Here is a 20,043-nt window from a genome sequence, read left to right as displayed (position 1 = left end):
TTTCATTTTACTTTTAGTTGAAAAAAGTTTAAAATCTTTGAGCTATTGTTGTTTTCAAAAAGAGATAAATGGGATCTTCCCAGATTAAAAATCTATTTTATTGGAAGATCAATTAAAAACACTATATGTTTAGTTTTAAATCAAATATAAACATGTTTACGTTGCCTTTATTTGCACTATGAAAATAATACAAAGAGAAAATTTGGGGGCAACTATTTTGTTTAAGAAAATAGAATGATCCAAAGACATATTAAAGAAATAAAATTAATTAATGCACAATGAATCATTGTAATGAAGGTACCAGTATATTAACTGAATCTTTGAATTGTGCTTCAAAATTTTAAAGTGTTTGAAATATTCTTATCAATTTATGATGGAGAAAAAATAATTGATACAGGTATAGTTTTTCTGAGATTTGAAGGTAAGGGGTTATTCATATTCAAAAGTGAAATTCACTTATAAAACACTAAGAAAAAAACATTTCCAGCCAACTTTATTTATGTTTTCATTTTAAGATCTAGAAATTGGGAAGAAAAGCAAAGAAAGATTGAGTGATTAATCTTAAGTTGTATTATAATATGTTTTTCTCCTGTCAGATATCATTCAGTTCAGTTTATTTTTAAGATCTTTTGCTTTTACCAAGTAGAAAATAACTAGAAACAATTTGTAGTGTAAAAATAAGGACATCATTATATATTATTTTATAAAAACATTTGAATCACAGTTGCTTTATGGAGATCTCTCAAATACATAGTGGACATTTATTTCCTTTAAAATTATTTCCTCTCTTCCTCTTCTTTTTTTTTTGTTTTATAACCTGGAAGTTTTGTCAAATTGAACAGCTTATTATTTTGTATTTATTTTTTATTTTATTATTCTTATACTTTAAGGTTTAGGGTACATGTGCACAACGTGCAGGTTTGTTACATATGTATACATGTGCCATGTTGGTGTGCTGCACCCAATAACTTGTCATTTAGCATTAGGTATATCTCCTAATGCTATCCCTCCCCCCTCCCCCCACCCCACAACAGTCCCCGTTGTGTGATGTTCCCCTTCTTGTGTCCACGTGTTCTCATTGTTCAATTCCCATCTATGAGTGAGAACATGCAGTATTTGGTTTTTTGTCCTTGCAATAGTTTGCTGAGAATAATGGTTTCCAGTTTCATCCATGTCCCTACAAAGGACATGAACTCATCATTTTCTATGGCTGCATAGTATTCCATGGTGTATATGTGCCACATTTTCTTAATCCAGTCTATCTTTGGTGGACATTTAGGTTGGTTCCAAGTCTTCGCTATTGTGAATAGTGCCACTATAAACGTACGTGTGCATGTGTCTTTATAGCAGCATGATTTATAATCCTTTGGGTATATACGCAGTAATGGGATGGCTGGGTCAAATGGTATTTCTAGTTCTAGATCCCTGAGGAATCGCCACACTGACTTCCACAATGGGTGAACTAGTTTACAGTCCCACCAACAGTGTAAAAGTCTTCCTATATCTCCACATCCTCTCCAGCACCTGTTGTTTCCTGACTTTTTAATGATGGCCATTCTAACTGGTGTGAAATGGTATCTCATTGTGGTTTTGATTTGCATTTCTCTGATGGCCAGTGATGATGAGCATTTTTTCATGTGTTATTTGGCTGCATAAATGTCTTCTTTTGAGAAGTGTCTGTTCATATACTTTGCCCACTTTTTGATGGGGTTGTTTGTTTTTTTCTTGTAAATTTGTTTGAGTTCATTGTAGATTCTGGATATTAGCCCTTTGTCAGATGAGTAGGTTGCAAAAATTTTCTCCCATTCTGTAGGTTGCCTGTTCACTCTGATGGTAGTTTCTTTTGCTATGCAGAAGCTCTTTAGTTTAATGAGATCCCATTTGTCAATTTTGGCTTTTGTTGCCATTGCTTTTGGTGTTTTAGACGTGAAGTCCTTGCCCATGCCTATGTCCTGAATGGTATTGCCTAGGTTTTCTTCTAGGGTTTTTATGGTTTTAGGACTAACATGTAAGTCTTTAATCCATCTTGAGTTAATTTTTGTTTAAGGTGTCAGAAAGGGATCCAGTTTCAGCTTTCTACATATGGCTAGCCAGTTTTCCCAGCACCATTTATTAAATAGGGAATACTTTCCCCATTGCTTGTTTTTGTCAGGTTTGTCAAAGATCAGATAGTTGTAGATATGCAGCATTATTTCTGAGGGCTCTGTTCTCTTCCATTGCTCTATATCTCTGTTGTGGTACCAGTACCATGCTGTTTTGGTTACTATAGCCTTGTAGTATAGTTTGAAGTCAGGTAGCGTGTTGCCTCCAGCTTTGTTCTTTTGGCTTAGGATTGACTTGGTGATGCGGGCTCTTTTTTGGTTCCAAATGAACTTTAAAGTAGTTTTTTCCAATTCTGTGAAGAAAGTCATTGGTAGCTTGATGGGGATGGCATTGAATCTATAAATTACCTTGGGCAGTATGGCCATTTTCATGATATTGATTCTTCCTACCCATGAGTATGGAATGTTCTTCCATTTGTTTGTATCCTCTTTTATTTCATTGAACAGTGGTTTGTAGTTCTCCTTGAAGATGTCCTTCATGTCCCTTGTTAGTTGGATTCCTAGGTATTTTATTCTCTTTGAAGCAATTGTGAATGGGAATTCACTCATGATTTGGCTCTCTGTTTGTCTGTTATTGGTGTATAAGAATGCTTGTGATTTTTGTACATTGATTTTGTATCCTGAGACTATGCTGAAGTTGTTTATCCGCTTAAGGAGATTTTGGGCTGAGACAATGGGGTTTTCTAGATATACAATCACGTCATCTGCAAACAGGGACAATTTGACTTCCTCTTTTCCTAACTGAATACCCTTTATTTCCTTCTCCTGCCTGATTGCCCTGGCCAGATTTACCTAATTTATGGAGAGTTTTTAGCGTGAAGGGTTGCTGAATTTTGTCTAAGGGCTTTCTGCATCTATTGAGATAATCATGTGGTTTTTGTCTTTGGTTCTGTTTGTATGCTGGATTACATTTATTGATTTGCCTATGTTGAACCCGCCTTGCATCCCAGGGATGAAGCCTGCTTGATCATGGTGGATAAGATTTTTGATGTGCTGCTGGATTCGGTTTGCCAGTATTGAGGATTTTTGCAACAATGTTCATCAAGGTTATTGGTCTAAAATTCTCTTTTTTGGTTGTGTCTCTGCCAGGCTTTGGTATCAGGATGATGCTGGCCTCATAAAATGAGTTAGGGAGGATTCCCTCTTTTTCTATTGATTGGAATAGTTTCAGAAGGAATGGTACCAGCTCCTTTTTGTACCTCTGGTAGAATTTGGCTGTGAATCCATCTGGTCCTGGACTTTTTTTGGTTAGTAAGTTATTGATTATTGCCTCAATTTCAGAACCTGTTATTGGTCTGTTCAGAGATTCAGCTTCTTCCTGGTTTAGTCTTGGGAGGATGTATGTGTCAAGGAATTTATCCATTTCTTCTAGATTTTCTAGTTTATTTGCTTAGAGGTGTTTACAGTATTCTTTGATGGTAGTTTGTATTTCTGTGGGATCAGTGGTGATATCCCCTTTATCATTTTTTATTGCATCTATTTGATTCTTCTCTCTTTTCTTCTTTATTACTCTTGCTAGCGGTCTATCGATTTTGTTGATCTTTTCAAAAAGCTAGCTGGATTCATTAATTTTTTGAAGGGTTTTTTTGTGTCTCTACTTCCTTCAGTTCTGCTCTGATCTTAGTTATGTCTTGCCTTCTGCTAGCTTTTGAATGTGTTTGCTCTTGCTTTTCTGGTTCTTCTAATTGTGACGTTAGGGTGTCAATTTTAGATCTTTCCTGTTTCTCTTGTGGGCATTTAATGCTATAAATTTCCCTTTACACACTGCTTTGAATGTGTCCCAGAAATTCTGGTATGTTGTGTCTTTATTCTCGTTGGTTTCAAAGAACATCTTTATTTCTGCCTTCATTTCATTATTTACCCAGTAGTCATTCAGGAGCAGGTTGTTCAGTTTCCATGTAGTTGAGCAGTTTTAAGTGAGTTTCTTAATCCTGAGTTCTAGTTTGTTTGCACTGTGGTCTGAGAGACAGTTTGTTATAATTTCTGTTCTTTTATATTTGCTGAGGAGTGCTTTACTTCCAACTATGTGGTCAATTTTGGAGTAGGTGTGGTGTGGTGATGAAAAGAATGTATATTCTGTTGATCTGGGGTGGAGAGTGCTGTAGATGTCTATTAGGTCTGCTTGGCGCAGAGCTGAGTTCAATTCCTGTGTATCCTTGTTAACTTTCTGTCTGTTGACAGTGGGGTGTTAAAGTCTCCTATCATTATTGTGTGGGAGTCTAAGTCTCTTTATAGGTCACTAAGGACTTGCTTTATGAATCTAGGTGCTCCTGAATTGCGTGCATATATATTTAGGATAGTTAGCTCTTCTTGTTGAATTGATCCCTTTACCATTATGTAATGGCCTTCTTTGTCTCTTTGATCTTTGTTGGTTTAAACTCTGCTTAGTAAAGACTAGGATTGCAACTGGTGCCTTTTTTTATTTTCCATTTGCTTGATAGATCTTCCTCCATTCCTTTATTTTGAGCCTATGTGTGTCTCTGCATGTGAGATGGGTTTCCTGAATACAGCACACTGATGGGTCTTGACTCCTTATCCAATTTGCCAGTCTGTGTCTTTTAATTGGAGCATTTAGCCCATTTACATTTAAAGTTAATATTGTTATGTGTGAATTTGATCCTGTCATTATGATGTTAGCTGGTTATTTTGCCCGTTAGTTGATGCAGTTTCTTCCTAGCCTCGATGGTCTTTACAATTTGGCATGTTTTTGCAGTGGCTGGTACCAGTTGTTCCTTTCCATTTTTAGTGATTCCTTCAGGAGCTCTTTTAGGGCAGGCCTGGTGGTGACAAAATCTCTCAGCATTTGCTTGTCTGTATAGGATTTTATTTCTCCTTCACTTATGAAGCTTAGTTTGGCAGCACATGAAATTCTGGGTTGAAAATTCTTTTCTTTAAGAATGTTGGATATTGGCCCCCACTCTCTTCTGGCTTGTAGAGTTTCTGCTGAGAGATCAGCTGTTAGTGTGATGGGCTTCCCTTTGTGGGTAACCAGACCTTTGTCTCTGGCTGCCCTTAACATTTTTTCCTTCATTACAACTTTGGTGAATCTGACAATTATGTGTCTTGGAGTTGCTGTTCTTGAGGAGTATCTTTGTGGCGTTCTCTCTATTTCCTGAATGTGAATGTTGGCCTGCCTTGCTAGATTCAGGAAGTTCTCCTGGATAATATCCTGCAGAGTGTTTTCCAACTTGGTTTCATTCTCCCCGTCACTTTCAGATACACCAATCAGACGTAGATTTGGTCTCTTCACATAGTCCCATATTTCTTGGAGGCTTTGTTCATTTCTTTTTATTCCTTTTTCTCTAAACTTCTCTTCTCGCTTCATTTCATTCATTTTACCTTCCATCACTGACACCCTTTCTTACAGTTGATCGCATCGGCTCCTGAGGCTTCTGCATTCATCACGTAGCTCTCGTGCCTTGGTTTTCAGCTTCATCAGGTCCTTTAAGGACATCTCTGCATTGGTTATTCTAGTTATCCATTCGTCTAATTTTTTTTCAAAGGTTTTAACTTCTTTGCCATTGGTTCGAATTTCCTCCTGTAGCCCGGAGTAGTTTGATCGTCTGAAGCCTTCTTCTCTCAACTCGTCAAAGTCTCTCTCTGTCCAGCTTTGTTCCGTTGCTGGTGAGGAGCTGTGTTCCTTTGGAGGAGGAGAGGTGCTCTGATTTTTAGAGTTTCCAGTTTTTCTGCTCTGTTTTTTTCCCGTCTTTGTGGTTTTATCTACCTTTGGTCTTTGATGATGTTGATGTACAGATGGGTTTTTGGTGTGGATGTCCTTTCTGTTTGTTAGTTTTCCTTCTAACAGACAGGACCCTCAGCTGCAGGTCTGTTGGAGTTTGCTAGAGGTCCACTCTAGACCATTTGCCTGGGTATCAGCAGCAGTGGCTGCAGAACAGCGTATATTGGTGAACCGCAAATGCTGCTGCCTGATCGTTCCTCTGGAAGTTTTGTCTCAGAGGAGTACCCGGCAGTGTGAGGTGTCAGTCCACCACTACTGGGGGGTGCCTCCCAGTTAGGCTACTTGGGGGTGAAGGACCCACTTGAGGAGGCAGTCTGCCCGTTCTCAGATCTCAAGCTGTGTGCTGTGAGAACCACTACTCTCTTCAAAGCTGTCAGACAGGGACATTTAAGTCTGCAGTGGTTACTGCTGTCTTTTTGTTTGTCTGTGCCCTGCCCCCAGAGGTGGAGCCTGCAGAGGCAGGCAAGCCTCCTTTAGCTGTGGTGGGCTCCACCCAGTTCGAGCTTCCTGGCAGCTTTGTTTACCTAATCAAACAACTAACTCGGCAGTGGTGGGTGCCCCTCCCCCAGCCTGGCTGCCACCTTGCAGTTTGATCTTGGACTGCTGTGCTAGCAATGAGCGAGACTCCATGGGTGTAGGACCCTCCAAGCCAGGTGCGGGATATAATCTCCTGGTGTGCCATTTTTTAAGCCCATTGGAAAAGCGCAGTATTGGGGTGGGAGTGACCCGATTTTCCAGGTGCCATCTGCCACCGCTTTCTTTGACTAGGAAAGGGAATTCCTTGACACCTTGTGCTTCCCAGGTGAGGCGATGCCTCACCCTGCTTCAGTTTGCTCACGGTGCACTGCACTCACTGTCCTGCACCTACTGTCTGGCACTCCCCAGTGAGATGAACCTTGTACCTCAGTTGGAAATGCAGAAATCACCCATCTTCTGCGTCGCTCACGCTGGGAGCTGCAGACCGGAGCTGTTCCTCTTCAGCCACCTTGGCTCCTCCAGCTTATTATTTTTACAATTCACCTCATTTCATGCTACAAGGTAGATATATCACTTCCTTTAGAGGCCACTTTAATCATCAAGAGTGAATTCCTCTGTTCTCTTAATCCTATTTATTATTCTTTTCTACACTTCAATTTATTCACAATTTACTGCAGTCTGTACTGCTACTTTTTAATGTGAGACATAAACTCCACAAAATGTTTATGCAAGAGAATTCCGTTTGCATCAGAAAGTCATAAATTGTATTTTAGATGCTTCCATATATGTCTAATAAATATTAAAGGCTAAATTTAATTTTGTTTTAATTTTCTACCTTATTCCAAAGAGAAATATAAGTAGTTTACAATGATTCACACAGAAAGAAAAAGGTAAAATACATTAAAAATGAGTTTGGAAAAATAAAGCAATCAGATGAGAAAGAAATTAAAGAAAGGATCAGAGTAAGAGTAAGTAATTACAGAGATGCTGCAAAGGCCTGTATAGTCCATGTAGAGTAGTCAGAAAATTGACTGTCACCTTGTTAGGGCCAAAGTGAAAGAAGCAAACAAGCTAAACAAAAAGAACAGACTCAGTTACAAAATTAACAAAACCATATCTCTTCTGGGACAAAAGAAGTCTTTCAAAGTCTAATTCCAGATTAGAGGAAAATGTTTTTATCTTGTGGGATACCACAGAGAGGTTACCATGTAATGTAATGAACAAAATGCTCCAAGGCATCTAGAGCACTACTTAGGATATGGTCTGGGTAGAGTCCCTGTGGGTCTGTATTAATGGAGGAAAGACGTTCAGAACAGTAGGAACTGTATTCCTGTATTTTTATCCCTCCAGCCAGCTGCATTGCCTATTGATTCATTTAGCTAAGCTTTTGTAAAAATATTGATAAGCACTTGGGGTGGAACTCTCTATGATGCTAGATAAATATAAGCCATTTACCTCAGCAAAAGCCTAAGTAGGGTTTATAATCATGAAATCTGAAGAGTTCTTGTAACCATCACAGCAAATAGCCAACATTTATGACACGCTTCATATTGGTTAGATTTTTGTGCATTTAATGGGTGTAGTCTCCTTAACCTATCACAGAGGACCTTTGAGGTAGGTTTGATTACTTTTCCCACTGTACAGATAAATTCCCTGAAACTTTGAGAGGTTAAGTAATTTCCACAAAGACACAGTAGTGGAGGTTTAATTTTAATCTATGTCTACCAGCCACCAGCAGATGGAGTTTCCTCTGTTATATTGCCTCTTAGGATGCAAACCTAATTAAAAATCCAACCCATCTTTTCTTAGGAGTAAACTGAGCATGCAAAACCAGAAATTCTCATCACATGGTAGTTTTAACTCAACTCATCCACATAGACAAATGCATAATTGAGAAGATGGCTGCTGTAATAATATTAGTGTAAATAAATAAAAAGCTAAATCAACCATGAGTAAATACCTGTCTTAGCTATCAAAGTATCAATAAATACCTTACACTACAGTTTTTCATAATGCAATTTCTAGTTAAAACTAATTGAAGATGTATATACAGGTAACTGGATAAGGTAATGCTGTAAATTGAAATTTAGAGCATCTACCAAAAATAACTTGGTTCAAGAATAAGTAAGTTAAGCAAAACAATTGTTTATTGACACCCTTAGTTTGTGATTTTAAAATAATGCTATCTGCATAGGAGAAAAATTCAGTTAAATAAAACTTTCAGCATTTATTCTAAGAAAGTTATCTAGATAAACTGTATTGTATTGGACATTAATTAGTATGTGATACTATACTAAATTGTGTTACATAAAATGTTTGTATTAGCTATATTAACGTATTTCTTTAGAAGTTTTCTGTTTTTAAAACTTTTTCTAAAGGTGACATAATTAAATAGACATTAACAGGAGTATGTTATAGAGCATTCAAAGTGGAACAATACAGCCTTAAATTAAAATGTAATTTTTATTCAATAATTGTAATTATCATCCAAATTTATTAACATATTTTTCGCTTTTTAGAAGACCAGTCAAAGCCAGTTCTCTGTTTTGAGAATGCTTGACATAATCAGATACTGTTTTGCTTCATACTTGATTGTACTATTTGCATGTTAAATATGTATATTGCTACCAAGAAATCAGATTCAGGGCAATTTTTGGCATTCATTTTTAATTCTTTTTTGTTTGTGTGTGTGTGCATATATATTATATATATATATATATATATACATGCATACACTATTGATATAACCTAGTTGTACATGTTTTTGGGATATATGTGATATTTGGATTCATATATATATAATGTGTAATGATAAGTCAGCATAATTGGAATATCCATCAACTCCATTTTTTTTTGTATTGGGACCATTACAATTCTTCTTATCTAGCTGTTTTGAAATATACAATAAATTATTTTTAACTATAAATTCCCTACCGTACTGTTGAATACTATGACTTATTTATTTCCTCTATCTGTATTTTTGTATCCATTAACCATCTTATTATTATCCCCATCTTTCTTCCCTTCTCAGCCTCTGGTAAGCACCATTCTACTCTCTACCTCCATGAGATCCATTTTTTTAGCTACCACATATGAATGAGAATATGTGATATTTCTTCTTTGCCTGGCTTATTCCACTTTACATAATAACCTTCAGTTTCATCTATGTTTCTGCAAATGACAGGATTTTGTTCTTTTTTATGGCTAAATAATATTCGATTGTGTCTATATATATACCATATTTGCTTTATCCACTCATCTGTTGATAAACATTTTGGTTGATTCCATATCTTGGCTACTGTGAATAGTGCTGTGATAAAGACAGGCATGCAGATACCTCTTCGATATATTGATTTTCTTTCTTTTGGGTATATACCTAGCAGTGGGATTCCTGAATCATGTTATAGTTCTATTTTTAGTTTTTTGAGGAACCTCTATACTGTTTTCCATAATGGCTGTACTACTTTACATTTCCCCCAAGAATGTATAAATGTTCCTTCGTCTCCATATCCTTATCAGCATTTGTTATTTTTTGTTTGTTTGGTTTTTGATAATAGCAATTCCAGTTGGGATGAGATAATATTTCATTGTGATTTTGATTTTCATTGCCTTGATGATTAGTGATGTCAAGCATTTTTTCATATGTCTATTGGCTCTTTGTATATCTTCTTTTGAGAATTGTCTATTCAGATCCTTGGCCCATTTTTAAATTGGATTATTTGGTTTTTATCTGTTGAGTTCCTTATATATTCTGGTTATTAATCTCTTCTTGATTGGATATTTGCAAATATTTTCTCTTATTCTATAGGTTGTCTCTTCACTTTGTCAATTGTTTCATTTGCTGTGTAAAAGCCTTTCTACCTAATGTAATCCCATTTGCCTATTTTTGCTTTCATTGGAAAATTTCTATTTCTTTGGAGTCTTACAAAATCTTTGCCCACACTAATGTCCTGAAGTCTTTTCCCAATATTTTCTACTAGTAGTTTTACAGTTTTATGTCTTATGTTTAAGCTTTTAATCCATTTTGAGTGGACTTTTATACATTGAAAAATATGGGAATCTATTTTTATTTTTCTGAATATGGATATCCAGTTTCTTGTCATCATACATGAAAAGATTGTCCTTTCCCTAGTGTATGTTCTTCACATCTTGGTCAAAAATGATTGGCTGTAAGAGTGTGGATTTATTTTGGGGTTTTCTCTTGTGTATCATTGGTGTAAGTGTCTGTTTTTATGATCATATCATGTTTTTTCCAAAAAAGCAAATTTTCTGTTTCTTGTTTTTTTGTGTTTTCTTTTTGGTCAAAGTTTTCCTTATATCTGCTCTGATACTTATATTTTATTTCATAAGGCTAATAGTCATGGATTGAGTTGTGTCTTTTCTTCTAAATTATTGAGTAGGCTGAGCATTTAATGAACCTTCATGTACTTAAGTTCTTTTCTAACTAGTTTTCCTGATTCTACTTCAGCCTAGTCTCAACACAGCAACCAGTGTGCCTCCTTTAAATGTAAGGTAGACCGTATTACTTTAGTATTTAAAACCAGCAACAGATTGTTATCTCACTCAGAACAAAAAACAATGCACTTACAGTCCTAAAAGTCCCCATGTGATCTGCTCTGGCCACATACTACTACATCAGGACATTTGCACAAGCAGTTAGCAATTCTCTTTTCTTAGAACACTCATTCCTAGAATAGCCACAGCACACATTGTTCCCTAAAGTTTTTGCTCAAATATCAAAGTCTCAATGATACTTATTCTGAACACTTTTACCAATTTTATCAATCCATTATCTGTTACTTGTCTTGTTCAATTTGAATGTAAATTCTTTGACATCAAAGATGGTGTTTTGTTCACTGATATATTCCATGTGTCTGGAATGGCATCTGGCCCAGGATACGCATTCAATAAACATCTGTTGAAGGAATGAATAAACGAAAATTTTCCTACTTAACACTTGCCTGAGTTTTGCTATAATTTTATGACAAAGCCCTGAATCCAATTTAATTTTTTACATTTTTAAACTAGAAAATATAGATTTATATGAAGACTTTTTTTATCATGAAATTGGGGAAAGGAAATAGGGAGTTAAAGAGATTTTTTAAAAATATAACTATATTGTTCTTTTATTCCCATTATAAAGAAATTTAAGCAATATAATATATGAAGAAGAAAGTTATAAAAGGTAAACTCAAAATCATACCATCCAGCTCTAAGCATTATTAACATTATATAAACATCATTATGGACATCTTTCTTGATATGTGTGTGTGTGATACAAGTATTATGGGTTAGATAAACATCATTGCAAGTCTCTTTTTCTTTGTGTGTGGGGGGGTATATGTATATATGTTAGGAAATTTATATACATATAGGTAATGAATAAAGATGTAGAAAATACTTAGTATATAGATATAGACAATAAATGAAAAGAGATTTTTATAAAATGTGTTCTCATTTAAAAGGTATTAAATTTAGTTTTACATACATTTATAAGAAAAAGATATGGAAGCAGTTAAGATTAGGCTATATCTCTTTTTATCATAATATATACTTTATCCCAAAAGATCTTTAAAAGTTTAATAAAAAAATGCTCAAGGTGAAGATATTATTGCATGTTTTAAATGACATAATTTGTTTTTAGACTTCTTTTGTTCATGATTCCCTGCTACCATGAAGGAATTAGTACAGTTATATTTTATTCCACATCTAATTTTTTTAGTAACATAATTCTGCAGTATTGCACTGAAAAATAGAAAAGAACCCAAGTGCAATAGATATGTTTCTTCACTATAGGATCGCACACAATTAATCTATGCATATATGAAGGATTGCCTTGGAACATGTCAAATCAATGCCAAAATGCACTGGAGAAGGCATAAATTGTTAGACCAAAGTCTTGGGACAGACAGCCACCTATTGCATTGTATTTAACTATGTACTCCTGTTTGTATTTTGATTTGTGAACTGATTATACTAGTGAGAAATATACTTTCCTATAAATTCCACAAATGAATTAAAGGCCTTGAGTGAATTTGAGACAAGGAAGAAGCTTATTAATGGAAATATTTAAGTCAAATTAATAAAAATAATATTCATTTTGTAGAATAGTTACTGTGTGCTAGGAACTGTGTAAAAGCTTTATTTCATTGAATGCACATTCAACCCCATGTGGTATATTATTTCCTTGTTTTCTATTTAAGGAAACAGAGATGGCCAGATGTGATGCTCATGCCTGTAATCCCAGCACTTTGAAAGGCCAAGGCGGGCAGATCACTTGAGGTCAGGAATTTGAGAACAGCCTGGCCAACATGGTGAAACACTGTCTCTACTAAAAAATACAAAAATTAGCCAGGTGTGGTGGTGCATGCCTGTAGTCCAGGCGTGAGACAGGAGAATCCCTTGAACCCGGGAGGTGGAGGTTGCAGTTAGCCGAGATTGCCCCATTGCACTCCAGCCTGGGCGACAGAATGAGACTCCATCTCAACAAACAAACAAACAAATAAACAAACCTGAGACTTTGAGAGCTTAAGATTACTTGTCTAAGGTTATGCAATTGAAAAGCAAAGGAAATTAAAATTGAAGCCAGACCTCTGTGCTGCTCAACATTATATCATTATTGTTTGTGCCTCCTACAAAATGTCAAGAGTATAATATGGTTTGACTCCGAGGCCTCTCTTATTTTTGTTAAATGAGCATAAATCTCTCAGGAAAAAAAAACAAAAAACACAGTCCAAATGATGTTAGGCTAGTCTGTGTCTCTCAGTACATCCATTATCTTCAGGTTCCTGGTTTTTTTTTTTTTTCCCTTTGGAGATAGTCTTGCTCTGTTGCCCAGGCTAGAGTCCCTGCAACCTCCGCCTCTCGGGTTCAAGCAATTCTTCTGTCTCATCTCCCGACTAGCTGGAATTGCAGGCATTCAACTATTAACTGATATTTGCCAAGTGAATTTGCTCCTCCTCCTTTTTTCCACATCATCTTTTCTTTAGTCTACTTCAAGGATATCATCAGAAATGAAATTGCGAAGCCGAGAGACCAGTGGGCGTGGAGTGGTGACAGAAAAGGAATAGAATGAATAGTACTTCAATAAGACAGACTTCAACAGTGCTGGGTTACAAACATTTAAAAACAAGCAAGCAAACAAACATTTCACTATGATTGGTAGTGTCTCCTGGCATGCACTGGTAGAGCCATTTCCTCCAAAGTTTAGTAACCTCATTGTTCTAATAACAAGGACAAACCAAGCACATACCAGACTCTTAAGGCAATATACTTTCATTAGCCAAGAAATACATCAATTGTGGCATTAGAAGCAAAAGTTATTTTCTGATGTATCAAAGGACTTTAGAATATATTGCCCTTCTCCCCCCAAAAAAACTCAAAATATAGACTATAAAAGAGCATTGAGTCTATAAATTTTAGAATATGTGTCATATATAGTAACTAAAGTTATTTAAATTTAAACATCTATAAATATTGAATTATATGCTCTTAATGTTTATATACTTGGGTTAATAATATAAAGTTTTTAATAAGGAATGGGACATTTGGGAAATGGTAATAATTCATACTTTCAATTAAAATCCAGTGATGAGATGGGAAAATTACTTATTGATTAACATTGTCTCTGCTTTTTAAATTAAATATCAGTAATTTATACCAGATGGTGTGTGTTGTTTTTATTCACTTAAATAGTGTCTGAGATTTGCATGCCATATTTTTATCTTAATGTGGTAATCCTGCCATTGCAAAATATCTCCACATTCTCCCATTGCTGTGATTCTGTAAGGATTTTTATACCTTTGGGAAAACAGGCATCCTAGTCCTGCTTCTTAGCGTATAGCTACGTGTCATGTGTCACAGGCTGTAGTGGGAGATGTAATTTATGACCGCAACCATGTGGAGTCAAGGGTTCTAAGACCCCATGCCTCCTATAAAGTATAGACAGCTTTATTTGTACAGCATATTTGGCATTTCTCATGTAAAAGCTCAAATGATATCATTAATTCAAAAAGCCTGAAGTTAAATAGGACATGGTTAGTGACGTTTTCTACCTTATTCAGCTTCTAGCATCATTGGGAGCTAAATGCTGAAAAAATATAAAGAATGTTTTTCAAGGGTTTATATTCAGTAAACATTAACAAAAACTAGGCTGTCATCATTTTTCATTTACTAAATGTCTTTTCAAGTTGAGAGTAATTTTTTTCTCCCAGAAAGCCCATTGGACTGTCATGTTTGTATTTTGTTTGATTTACAGGATCTTGGATCGCTATGTTCAGGAACAAATTCCTGGTGCCAAGGTCGTAGTGGAGTCCATTGGAGCTCGCCGGCATGGAGATGCCTTTTCCCTAGAAGATTACACCAAATGTGACTTGACCGTCTATGCAATTGACCCCCAAACCAACAGAGCCATCGACAGAAATGAGCTTTTTAAGTAAGTGCCTTTTGTTATCTGTAACAGCTCTTTGGTTACAATAGCAACCATAGATGATTCTGATTTGAGGCTGTAAGTACTTAAAGTTTAAAACCCACCAAATAGTTATGGAAAGTGAAGTGTAAGCAAAGAACCTGGAACAATACCTAGGATTCTCATGCCTTAAAGTTTTCAGATCTAAGTGTGGGCTACAGTGACTTCAGAGGGCCCATTTTCTTTATGGGCATCAGATGACCTGTTGTACTTAAGAACAAGGAACAGCTCCTTGAAATCACCTGCTGCCAGCTCCTCACTCTTGCTCAAGGGCACTGGCTATTAATGAGGAAAGCATAGATTCTTAAAGGGGCAGTTTTTCTGCAATGATTTTCATATGCTTGCATTTTAAGAAGAAATCCACCTTTCTTACAGGTCTACTAAATCAGCAAAAATCAGTATCTGTTTTTTTCTTTTACTTAGAGGTGGAGAGCAGGTGGGATAATCATTCCCATTTAAGTTCATGCTCTATGTGAAATTTCACCCTAGCAGGAACTTAAATATTTGAGTTATAAATCCTAAAAATAGAATTATTAAAAAAAAATCTTAAACAAAATCCTGCTACTTACTTTCTTTGGATGTTATTCGAGCACACTTAAATACTTAAAAAAAAAAAAAATCGTTAACAGAATTTTCTTTACTCTAGTGACACCTAATGTCCAACTGGGTCTTGGAATGAAATTCTATCTAAATGAAACATTTTTAGTTAAAAATATATATTGATATCAATCATAATAGTTTATATGTGCCTGTATATACAGTCATGCCAAACTCTATATGTGAAACATCATAATTTAGTTTTTCTTTGTCTATACTTTTTAAACAGCATATAAATATATCCATATACACATTTACAAATATATCTATATTATGTGTATTTTGTTTATTTTGTAAATATCTGTTTATTCAATTTTTATTCAAATTAATACATTCTGAATTTAGTTTTATTTTGAATGTGTTCATCAACAAAATTTCATCACTTCTATTTTGGCAATAATAAAAAAATGATTTAATATCAGCTAAAATTTTTTAAAAGCCATAGTTATTTAACATGTTACTCATCAATTCTTTTTTTTTTTTTTTTTTTTTTGAGACGGAGACTCACTCTGTCCCCCAGGCTGGAGTGCAGTGGCGCAATCTCACTCACTGCAAGCTCCACCTCCCGGGTTCATGCCATTCTTCTGCCTCAGCCTCCCAAGAAGCTAGGACTACAGACGCCCGCCGCCACGCCCAGCTAATTTTTTGTATTTTTAGTAAAGACGGGGTTTTACCATGTTAGCCAGGATGGTCTCGATTTCCTTACCTTGTGATCCGCCCGCCTTGGCCTCCCAAAGTGCTGGGATTACAGGCGTGAGTCACCGCACCCGGCCTCATCCATTCATTTTTAATAGATATTTGGGCCATGTGAAAAACAGGATACTAATTGTGGGGGAAATATAGATGAATGAAGTAATAGCTTGCACTCTGATTTTATAGTCAACACGAAAATGAAGCAACATTTAGATCTACCAAGCCAATTTTTTGTAAGTTTTATTAACTTAAAAAGTTGATTTAGGAATAAACTTTCAAAGTAATTCATATATATTCTTTCGAGTAATTGTCAGAAAATTAACACATTTCTTTTCAATGTGAATCTACCTGCATTCTGTGTTTTTTGCATACATTAGTTTTGTTTTTAAATTTCACGATTGATTGAGTTTAGGGTGTTTTTACCTGAATATAAAAATATGTATTATATTTGTGCTAACTTTAAAGAGTAAAATAATGGTGATTAGAATTTGGATTTAACTAGCAAACCTTCTAGAGATTAAATATTTGGGGAAAAAAAGCCACTTGGGTTTCAACTGACACCATGAAATACAAGATGAACATCTTTAGTTCTAAATAAGTTTTTCCAGACCTAAATTATATTATGGACAGTAAACATCTAAATTCAATAAAATAACTATCACAGCCAGCAGGCAAGGAGAAAACAGAATATATGTAAATCATAAAATAAATTTTTGGCTGCACGCCGTAGCTCACGCCTATAATCCCAGCACTTTGGGAGGCTGAGGCGGGTGGATCACGAGGTCAGGAGATCGAGACCATCCTGGCTAACACGGTGAAACCCCGTCTCTACTAAAAATACAAAAAATTAGCCGGGTGTGGAGGCAGGCGCCTGTAGTCCCAGCTACTTGGGAGGCTGAGGCAGGAGAATGGCGTGAACCCGGGAGGCAGAGCTTGCAGTGAGGGAGGTCGTGCCACTGCACTCCAGCCTGGGCAACAGAGCAAGACTCTGCCTCAAAATAAATAAATAAATAAAATATATTTTTATATTGAAGAAAAGATAGAATAGCCATGAAATATGAAAATTTTGCCTTAGCAGTCTTCACCTTGAAGTATTATAGTAAGCTTAGAGTTACTGGTCTATTTGAAACTCTAGAATTGTTTCTTGAAAGATTTTATAATAAAATTGTATACACATACATATACATGTGTATGTGTGTGTGTGTGTGTGTGTGTGTGTGTGTGTGTGTGTTTCCAAGGCTGATAATGCCCAAGTATTGGTATCTATTCTGTAGTTATGAGAGTTACTGATTATTTAGTTTTTAACACTGAATAAATGTACTAGAATATTAAGATGCGGGTCCAGGTCAGTGGAAGTGTTCTTTCAATTTCCTTTCACCTTAAAATGTGAGCTTCTGAGGATGTTGGAATTCTCAGGTCAAAGGATTAGAAATCATCATCATAATAATTTGTCCTGGGGAACTTACTTTGATTTGAAAAAATATATTTTGACAATCAAAAATAAAAAAGCTCATAAATGCATAGAGAGGACTGGAATGACTTCTAGTGCATGTTAATAACCTATTTTGTTTGGCCAGCTTATCAGTATTTTAGTTTTTTTTATTTTTGCTTACCTGAATTGCTTAGATTTTCTGCAATAATTATATATTACTCTTATCCTGCTTTTTTATCCTCGTAGTTCTCAACTCTTTGGAGCTGCATTTTTTTGTGAGTTTGATTTTGAGTTTTGTGCTTTTTTATTTCTGGAATATTCTCAGACATTTTTTCTAACATTTCTTAGCCCATTTTCTCTTTATTCCTTTTCTGGGATTCCAATTACAATTTGATATTTCGCATAATTTTGTTCTGTTCTGACTCTGCTCCCCTCCCCCCAACATATACACACAGTTTTTTCTTTGTATTTTGGTGTGAATAATATTTACTGCCCTATTTTTGAATTCACTGATTCATCTGCGTTAGCCTATTGATGAGCTCACTGAAGAAATTCTTCATCTTTTTATCTTTTTAGAAAGATATTTCTAGCATTTCTATTAGATTATTTCTTATTATTTCCACCACTCTACTGAATTTCTCCGTCGCTTCAGGCATGTTTGTGCTTTCTGCTATTTTGCAATGTATTAATCAGAGTTGAATCAAAGTTCCTGTCTGATAGTTCCAGTATCTGGGTTATCTCTATCTGGCTCTGTTACTTCATTTCTTGAAAATGGTTGTTTTATATTTTTGTAGGCTTTTTGTGTCCTACTTGATTGAATGCCAGACATGGTGTGGAAGAACAGTAAGTAAGGAGTGAGGTAAATAGAGTTTATGCCTGTAAATGGGCATTACAGGCATTTACTCTGTTGAGTAAAGCTATTCAGGAATTATTTGGATTTTGCTGTTGCAATCATTAGCTCCACTGTGCCAAAAGCTTCAAGTTCTTCTATTGGTGGAACGGTGTTGACTCATTCTTAGAATAGAGGCTGCGTGCTGTAGGGTTTTCTCAGTCCTCAGCTCTCAGTGCTCTCTATATGCTTGTGCCACAGAAGAGATTTCTGTCCACCCTCTCATCTGTCCCACAGTGTTAGACTGCTCCTCCTTGCTGCTGGGTTCCACTCTTTTAAGGAAGAGGTGGGGCATGGAATAGGGGTTCCTCTGTTCTCCTTCTACAGCCTGCATGTGTAAGCCCTGCTATGGGCTTTCTCAAGATTTTTTCCCCCTCTTTCTTATGGCATCATGGCAGCCATCCTCTGCTTCACATTGACAGGGGGTCTTGGGTGCAAGAGAATTTTCTGCCTCTTCTCAATCCATAGTAGACCTCTACTTTGTATTGCTGAAAGATCTTAGGCCTGAGAGGACTTCCTGCTCCTCCCCCAGGGGTAGGGGATTTTTGCTTATACCTCTTTTCCAGAAGCGGTAGACCTTTGCCTGAGCACCAGGGATGGGCACACTTACTCCTCCTCCCTCTAATACTTACGGCCCTTGTTTCATATGAGATAAAGGTCTGGGGAATTGCATAAGGGTTGCTGCCTGTGCACCAGCCTTAGCTGATTTGTTCCTATTCCTACACCATGAAGGAATATTCTCTTGTGTCCTGCCTTGTCCCCCAATCTATCTTACAGAAATCTACGCAAAGAAGTTTTCGAATGAGGGGAGACTCCCCTTGTGTTTGTGGGTGTCTATAATTCTAACCTTATTTATTACAATTTTAGCTGTTTTGTTTTGTTTTGTTTTGTTGAGACACTGTCTCACTTTATTGCCCAGGCTGCTGTCAAACTCCTGAGCTCAAGTAAGCATCCCACCTTGGCCTCCCAATGTGTTGAGATTACAGGCATGAGCCACCTTGCCCAGCCTATGGCAGCCACTTTTTTTTTTTTTTTTTTTTTTTTGAGACGGAGTCTCGCTCTGTAGCCCAGGCTGGAGTGCAGCGGCGCAATCTCAGCTCACTGCAAGCTCCGCCTCCCGGGTTCACGCCATTCTCCTGCCTCAGCCTCCCGAGTAGCTGGGACTACAGCCACTTTTAACCTGTTCTGCCAAAGGTGAAACAATGTATGGTCGCATCTCACCTTGAAATTATCCTAATTGTCACTCAATGGAATTTGGTTTTTTTGCTCACATTGTGACTTCAGCTCAAGGAAATTTATGATTTTAGTATAACCTGGCACTTGTTTGTCATTTTGTTGTTGCTGTTAATAGCCGTATTCTCTTGTGGCTTTCTGCATTCTACACAAAACAGAACACATTACTTTAAAATATAGTTTAATTAAAATTTAAAAATAAGCAAATATATTTTAGCTTGTTTATCTGTCTTATATCCAGCCTATTTAAAAACAGTATGTCCAAATAATAAGAGAAAGATGGAGAAGGCAGAAAAAGACTTTATACACTGCCTTTAAACCACAGTGTTTAAAAACACACTTAGACCTTAAATGGTATCTGATTACAAAGCTGATAAAGCATCTTTCAATGTTCTAAGTAAAAAAATATATATA

At 36.2% G+C, this 20,043-nt stretch overlaps 1 protein-coding gene across 1 annotated transcript in view; it reads left to right on the top strand.

Annotated features, from left to right (window-relative positions):
* PCDH15 (protocadherin related 15) overlaps positions 1-20,043 on the top strand; it is a 979,523-nt gene that overhangs the window by 933,103 nt on the left and 26,377 nt on the right. Inside the window, exon 29 of the mRNA XM_030809305.1 lies at positions 14,576-14,752. Coding sequence (XP_030665165.1) covers positions 14,576-14,752 — 177 coding nt within the window. The remainder of the gene's footprint in view (positions 1-14,575; positions 14,753-20,043) is intronic.

This window comes from Nomascus leucogenys, chromosome 3 (genome assembly GCF_006542625.1).
Source record: "Nomascus leucogenys isolate Asia chromosome 3, Asia_NLE_v1, whole genome shotgun sequence".
Taxonomy (NCBI): domain Eukaryota; kingdom Metazoa; phylum Chordata; class Mammalia; order Primates; family Hylobatidae; genus Nomascus; species Nomascus leucogenys.
Note: the sequence above shows the minus strand (reverse complement) of the source record. Positions and strands in the feature narration are given on the sequence as shown.